The 8,486-nt window shown below is 30.3% G+C and overlaps 1 protein-coding gene across 1 annotated transcript in view; it reads right to left on the bottom strand.

Moving 5' to 3' along the window:
- Positions 1–2,007: 2,007 nt before the first annotated feature.
- The window catches only part of LOC108730769 (facilitated trehalose transporter Tret1-like), a 10,877-nt gene continuing 4,398 nt past the window's right edge, over positions 2,008–8,486 (bottom strand). Inside the window, exons 4-6 of the mRNA XM_018460693.1 lie at positions 6,984–7,106; positions 2,214–2,656; positions 2,008–2,112 (exon numbers count right to left, since the gene is read on the bottom strand). Coding sequence (XP_018316195.1) covers positions 2,047–2,112; positions 2,214–2,656; positions 6,984–7,106 — 632 coding nt within the window. The 3' untranslated portion in view covers positions 2,008–2,046. The remainder of the gene's footprint in view (positions 2,113–2,213; positions 2,657–6,983; positions 7,107–8,486) is intronic.

The following is an 8,486-nucleotide window of genomic DNA, read 5'->3' on the forward strand; positions in this document are numbered from 1 at the left end:
ATGGCCTTTATTTTCTATTTTCTATTAGTTTCACGTGTACACGGAAAAACGGCTACTGTTGTCACGACCAATAGTCGCCCATCAATACATTTTTTGATTATAAGAATTATAGTACGATTGTGATAACCGTAGGATAATCGTAATCTTAGCTGTAAAGATATGTCCATCTTACGGTTATCACAATCAAATGCCGAAGGTACTGTAACTTTCAAGCCTTATAATTTAAAAAGTACTTAATGAAAAAATATTTTGTTATAGTGTTTTAAAAAGCTCTCGAGATAAGCTACAAGAATATGCAATAAAAACTTGACTTGACTTTGGCGACGCCACTCAAGGTCAAACTAATAAGATCAATAAATAGATCTTTTTAAATCATATAACTTTTGTCAAAATATTTTCTCGATTGGATCTTATTCTGCGAAGATAAAAGGGTGGTACGGGTGGTCTGAAACACTCAGTATAATTTCGCGACACACATATTCTCTCTGTATTTATATATATATATATATATGTATATTATACATTTAGTAGAATTTATCACGCGAAATTACATTACGTATCGACAACTTAGAAATTATAAATACATAGGTATGTGATTACATTATTATAAAGCGGAAAATTTACAATCTTAGAAAGTCTTATATTTAAATCCTTTGTATAACATAGCTAAAACAATTATTGAAATAAAAAAAATGCATTTTATAAAGAACGAAGAATACATTCATGATTTTTTACCAGAATTTCAAGATAATCTTTTTCATAAAAAATGTCAAATGTTGCAAAAAAGCTGTTTTTTGCATATTATATTGTACCTACGTCAATTATTTCAAAAATCTGACGTGATGGAGAAATTTGGTTTGCGGTATCTCGCGTGCGTTTTCAGCATTTAAAAATCCGAACAAAAATCTATAAGAAATGCCTTATTGGGGGTAATTTCTTGCTATATATTTGTACTATCCATAGACTTCTATAAGTAGACTGCTGACTTCGCCGCCATGTTTGAAGATAGGGTTGGGCAACGCCGTGTTTAATTTCTTGCACTCACACATATATAAATCATACGAATAATTACTGCTCAGTTTACATCGTATACTCACAAATTGGACGCATACATGTGCTTACGGGAAACAAAACAAAGATAGCTCGGAATCAGGTTCGTCTCTTGCTATCACATTAAGTCAGCAGAGTCTACTTATAAAAGTTTGATGTTATCTGAACTTAGGAAATAACTAATTGATAAAAATAATGGATTATAGACAAATGATCTTCTTGCTTTTTTAATCCAGTAAATTATCTTTGTTAAGCATAATTATGTAGTTATATAATATGGCCAGAATAATGTGAGAGCACCTGGAAGATAATAGGAAGTAGAAAAAGACCAGTTGTTTAATCAGAGAGAATTTAATTTTATATATAAAACGTAATTTAAGTATCTTTAATAAAGAAATGAGAAAAATTTTTGGTTCATTTGTGCATAAAATTGTGGAAATTTTAGTATATAATGACATATTTTAATTGATTTTTTTATACAAATAAATAGAATTTAATGTATTTGTATTAATAACATAATTTTTTATTTAAATATTAAAATATTTATTATATGTATGAGTAAATCAAGAACAAATGTTGTGAGCGTATTTTGCACATTGTTGTGTTCTAATTATTATAAAATAAACTTAATATTTGTGCGAGTATTGCTGATATTTTTATTTTTTATATGCGAAGAAAAGTTAAAATAATGTTATTAAATTAACTGAACTGATCTATGATTTTCGTCATCGTTTTATCTTTTCTCATTTCTGGTTCTAAATTATCATACACGCCATTAAACTTAAATTTTTTCGCTGATTTATTTGGTTGGTTACAATTAGCTATTTTTTTGTAACCATGTTTACAATTGTTTATATAAATTATACTAATAATATATACATTATTAACAAAAATATATGTTACTTATCTTAATTGGATCTTTCTCATAATTACATTAATTTATTACTATTCTATATTTTGGAAGAGTTAGAAAATTTGCTATGTTTAAGTATATTTTCATTCGTGTGTCTCTTGTTGTGACCTTTTAGTAGCACTTTTCGCAGTCATCATATCTTGAATTTCCTGTTAACATCAACGATGGTTAACATGCAACATTTACTGAACTCAAAATAAAACTTTCTATATCTCGTAATGAAATAACATGCAATATGTGATTGAATTACCTGCAGCGTTTTTCCTTTTGTCTCTGGCAGCATAGTGAGTGCATATATTAAGCTCATCATGATGATCATTGCATATATCCAGAAGACATACTTTTCGCTGATGAGATCTACCAATGGCTGATATGTCCTTGAGGCGAGGAATGCGAATGCCGCTGACGTAATACTTCCAAAGAATCCAGCCAAGCTTTTTAGATCAGAAGGAAATATTTCGCTTAAGATTGTAATGGGCACCGGTACAAGTCCGAAGTACATCATCATGATCAACACTAACGATAGAATAATCAACCATTCGAGATGATTGGAATCGTAGCCGTAGTCTAACAAAAAGAAATGTAAACCTAACAACACCATGCCGATCATCACGCCCAAAGACGAGATTGCTAATAAGAGTCTGCGACCGTAACGATCGATAGCAAATATGCCCATCCAGCCAATAATTATACCTGTAATAATAATAATAATAATTGGGGGGGGGATAAAATAATCTATTTCTTAAGGGGATCCTATAAAGCAAAGCTCGGACTCCGACAAAATCACTAAATGTCGCTGTTTTTCCATCGACATGTTTTTATATACTATCACACCAATATCTCACGCAACCTATGATACATTCAGTCGCACGTCGTGTCAATTTTCGTATAACAAATTTGTCGCGATAAAGCGTCTAAATGTAATTTTAAGAACTCGATATTTGTTCGTGCAAACTACGTGTTTGTGGATCACTATTTCGTAAGTACAGGTTATAAAACTTTCGTATCAAGCAAATATTGTCATGACTTGACAGCTTGAGATGCCATGTTACACTAAGAAATGATAAAAAATATATCAATTTCGAAATTTTTAATCGTTCTCTCGGCATAAACTCCACCTCACAAACACGTATTAATGCGTATACTTTAATCCTGGAAAAAGATTTTCAAGTCTGTGAAAGAGAAAAAAGTATTTGTTATATAAAAATTATATGATTTAGTCGGTAATATAGGCGGCTTTAGGATCCCCTTAAACGACTTTAACAGAAATAAACGGAGTTTGCTTAAAATTAGTATAGGGTAACTTCGATATATACGCCGCACATCTAACAAAAACTTAATTTATTAAGTATTATTTACTATGTTTAAGTTAAATGAATTATATCAGTAAAAATTTTGTACTGTCTAGCATCAAATTTTACACCGCGTATAGCGTTAAATTGACACTACATAGTGTCAAATTTAACTATTATTTTAGTATAAAATAACGATATATTGAGTGGGAACAGTGGCGACTTAAATTAGTTTAAATTTGATGACTACAGATTTAACAATGTATAACAGAATGATTGTGTGCACATTACCCCCACTCCTTCTATTTTTTCTGACTTCTGCGACATAAAAGCCATGGCACATAGAAAAACTTATAAGATTGAAGGCTTAATTAAGCAATAAAGAAATCAACATGTTGGATTCGCTACTGCTTACGTTATGGTTTTACAGTATCTAACTGTGATCGATCAATTCCCCGACTAGAAATTTATTCAGTGGTCCTAGCTAGGTTGACCTTATTAACCATCAGGTCCTGTTAAGGTAAGGTTTATTGGGACCTGATCAATCATGTAACGCAGCACATTAGGCAGGACCTTATCGGGATAGCCTTATCAGGTTTATATCGGGTTCATTATTAAATCCTTATTAACGCGCCACAGCATACCCGATTAGAAATTTATCCAAGGATTTTAGCAGATCCTAATCAGGTTGACTTGGCTAGGACCTGCTAAAATCACTGGATAAATTTTTAAGTCGAGTTCAAATGCTATTAATTTAGCATCACATTCCAAAAGAAGCAAAAAACATATATTTCAGAGGCCCAGAAGACATACTCTGAAGGAACTTTATAATCTCTCTAAGAGATTATCCAAATTGATTTGCCTACGCCTTCTTATAGAACTTGTAGACATTTTCTTCTTACGAGTAACACGTCCATCTCGTGGCGTGGCTGCGTACTAGAAACGAGATCAACCATACTCAAACCTGACGAGGATTTTCTTAGATGTACCTTATTCAGGATTATCTTAGGTCAACCAAACTAGGTCCTTATAACATATAAAGCAATTATAACCTTACAAAGGCCAACCATATTCAAACCTGACGAGAACCCCCTTAGGTGTACCTTATTCAGAATTATCTTAGGTCAACCAAACCAGGTCCTTATAACATATAAGGTAATTATAACCTTACAAAGGTCAACCATACTCAAACCTGACGAGAACCTTCTCAGGTGTACCTTACCTTAGGTCAACCAAACCAGGTCCTTGTAAAATATAAGGTAAACCTGACAGTACCCGAACGTAGATTCTAGTCGGGTCGTTTGTTGTTTAAATTTTATGTCTTGAGTTTTTCTATTTGCCATGGCCTTAAATCCTCGCGCAGCATAAATATCGGAATTACCTTATATAATAATTAAGACAATTAACAGTTAAGACACAAGACAGTTCTGTCAATAAAAGATAATACGGAATGAAGATGTCATTATCATTAGTATTGAAAATCGAACATACTGACTGCACCGATGATGATTACTACAGTTGAAGGCATGATTGATATCACCTTTCCTTTCTTTACAATAATTTCCGTATAAAATACAATAGTATTTAGTCCACTCATTTGCATAAACATGAAAATTACTATCATCATTATGAAAGAGCGTCATTTTTCGGCTCTTTTATTTGCTCCAATCGTTCCCTCATGTTCATTGTACGCGTTGATTTCACGAAAAGTTCTACGGATTCTATTTCGTTTTTTATATCAGGTTTTCGATAATACCATCGAATGGCTTGTTCCGCTCTAGAATTATGAAAATAAAACATATAAAAGTATCTTGTTAATTCATCCAAAATTTTCAAAAAATTTACATCGAGAATGTATCTACCTACATTCCTCAATTATCATAATCGTTTTATGATTATCGATTTTATTTTTTATACACTTACAATGCTTAATAATTATACTTTTTTGTCGTTATATTTTTTACATATCTCTTATTTTTTTCATATCCTTTTATTTTTTACATAATAAATATAAATTGTGCTTGAGAATGTGTTTCACAAAAAAAATGTATAGATGCAGTCACTTTTATTTAAATCAGTATAGATCAGTTCATAAAAAAAATATAAGATGTATTTTTTAAATATTATTAAATATAAAATTAAATATTTTTTCTAATAGATAATAGAATTTAAGACACTTAATAACAGAATAAATTACAGAATAACAGAAGAAAGTAAACATTTTTTTTAAGTTTAAGAAAATTAAACATGAAAAAAAATTCAAAATCATATTTTTGCATGATTACTAATTTCATGATATTAATGCATTTTATATAATTTTTGGATTTTGTAAAACAGTTGTATTTTTTCATCTTATTATTTGAACGAAAAAAATTTTGATAAGAATAAAATATTTGGATATATTACATTAATTTTATCCATATACAAACACGGTTTATTAAAAATAAAATTTTTAAAATCGCATTTTTGGAAAATTGGTTGGTCATATCTTTTTGTGTGGCGGTATGCAATGACAACTTTTTCTGTGTCATATTTTATTTATATATCGAAAACTGTTTTGGATGAATTTAATTCCAATGTGGAATCTTATAGTGAACATACAATATCTTATTTGTTGAATAGTTCGTTTTTTGTATGCTCGAATTATCTTGCTACTTGATTGTGTATTTGCTTCTTCGTATTTAGTCTGTTTAAGCCCGACTGCACCAACGTTACTTTGGCAAGGCTTAAAACCTCTCTGGCTCTCCCTCTTTCTCGGCTTTAAAGAGAAAAAGTAAGAACTTTAAGCCTCGCTCAAAGTTAAAGCAACATTTTGGTGCAATTGAACTTTATTTAAATAAACGGTCTTTTTAGTCTTCATATTGATAAAAAGTTAAATACAGCTGTTTTCCTGTCCGCATGAATTATTTAATTGTGCACTTGAAAGGCCTTTTATCAAAAAGCTAATATGAATCAGAATGAAACATTTTTATACTTGATACGAAACATACATCTTTTAAGATCTACTTAATACTTTTATATATAACATTGAAAACATTAATTTGTATAAAAAATTACATAGCTTTATTTAAGAAAATTTAAATAACAAGAAGAATAATTTAAATAACATGAATTTAAGAGAATTGAGTTATCAGTATAAAAATAAAACAAACTTTTGAAAACACTTTTTAAACTTCTTATGTTTCTTTTCTATTTAATATCCATATTAATAATGATAAATAATGTACTCTACTGTTATTAATAAAGTTCATGTTTATTGCCATAAATTATTTAACGTTTGCAGTTTATGCACTACATTATTTGAGAATATGATGTACTATATTATTATTGAACACTAAACTATCGAAATATTAGTGCATTACTGAACATTGAACGAAATCCGTTGCTTTAACCGAATTTAAAACGACATTAATTTTCTTTTTTTATCACATTATATAGATTATTTAAATAAGATATTATTATTGAATAGAAAAAAAACATTACTTTTTTTTTTAAATAAGATCGTAACTCATTAAGCATAACAATATAGTCAGACATAACTTTGAATATCTGTTTTGTAAAGCAATTGAACAAACAAAATAATCGTATTCACCTCTTAGTGTCATTGTGTCGTACGTAATAATACGGCGATTGCGGCAGGAATGGAAAAATAACCATGTGGCATAGCATCATTACCAAGCTGATGATACTGAAATTCATCATTGACATGTTGGGACCCATTATATTACCAAAGAATATGCCTAAGGGAAATCCGTTCATAATCAGACATGCCAAAGCGCCGCGGATTGATGGCGCCGAAATTTCACCGATGTAAAGCGGATAACTGCTGACTATCATTCCCATTGCTGTACCTGATTAAGATGATGTAATTTTGCAACAGACGTAAAATTACATAGATTCCGGATTAAGTTTATAGTTAAGTGCGCCTCTGTAATTTGGACGCTTGTATAACGGAATACAAAAGATCCGGATTGGACTCCCGACCGAGATAATATTTTTCACAATAAATTTATTTACAGTTTTTCAGCACATTAACATCTTTCTAATATAATACCGGATTGAGTTATTAAAAAAATTATTAAAAATTTGTTTGTTAATTTAATTTAATTTTGTGATATTATTATAGTAGTTTAATTGCGTTTATAAGTCCGAAAAACTAATTAGACGCGCGGTTCGAATGACTACAAATATTGTATACATGTATGTACATACATATGTAGTATATATATAATTCACATTGAATTATTTAATCTTCCACCAGTGTGGAAGCAGTGGACACAGGGTCTCGCGAGACCCGCGAGTTAGAGTTGTTTACTCTTTTCAATCTTTTCAACTGTGAAGAAAATGAATATTTGAAATGGATATTTGTTTCTATGATAAATATTTGTTTTTATTTCTCTTTCTATATATTTTATAATAAAAAATTGTTTTTCAAACGTTTTAAAACAATTTCATTCTTAGGTCACTTTTGACCCTGCGTCCGCCGTGCGTGCAAGACATCCGTGCGTATAATGACATCCGCTGTCTGAGGGTTAAACATTAAATCCAGCTTTGACCGTTATAGGCTTTAATATTCTTATACTTGTTATATATTCACATTTATGATCTTAATAAATCATTAAATATCATTCTTTAGGGGAAAGTGGGGGAATTGTGCACATCCTGATTTGGTACTTTTCTAGTAGATGAAGACATCACCATGGTGAAATTTTTACGCAGAAGGTCGTCCTCTTAAGATATAACTACAAAAGATACGACGTAAATACGTTGCTAACCAGAGAAATACAAAAAAGTGAAATCACATCTTTTCTTGTTATTTTACATTAAAAAAATAAGGTGGTAAGTCCGTATTTTTAATTTGTTTGTTTAAAGTTGCATATACGTTATTCAAGTACGTTATTATGTGCGTAATTTATGTGCGTCTTTTGAGACGTAATTTATAAGTTTGGTTAGATAGTGTTGAAGTAATCATATTTCATATCGAGTCAGGTCGCGGCGGGCAACTGTGCGCAAGCGTTTTGAAATATATACAATTACCCATCTTCCATATAGGGGAAAGTTGCCGAATGCGTGCCACTTAACCTATTTTTTATTATATTTTCCATTTGGCACTGTTTTGTATGCAAATAAACATTAGAAATTGTAGCTTGAGGTTTTGGACGCTTATTACATGTTTAACTTTCCACCAATAACAAATTAATTTGTTATAAATCTTTTTGTAACATGCTGCA

The sequence above is a fragment of the Mycetomoellerius zeteki genome, unplaced genomic scaffold (genome assembly GCF_001594055.1).
Source record: "Mycetomoellerius zeteki isolate Tzet28-1 unplaced genomic scaffold, Tzet1.0 scaffold96, whole genome shotgun sequence".
NCBI lineage: Eukaryota > Metazoa > Arthropoda > Insecta > Hymenoptera > Formicidae > Mycetomoellerius > Mycetomoellerius zeteki.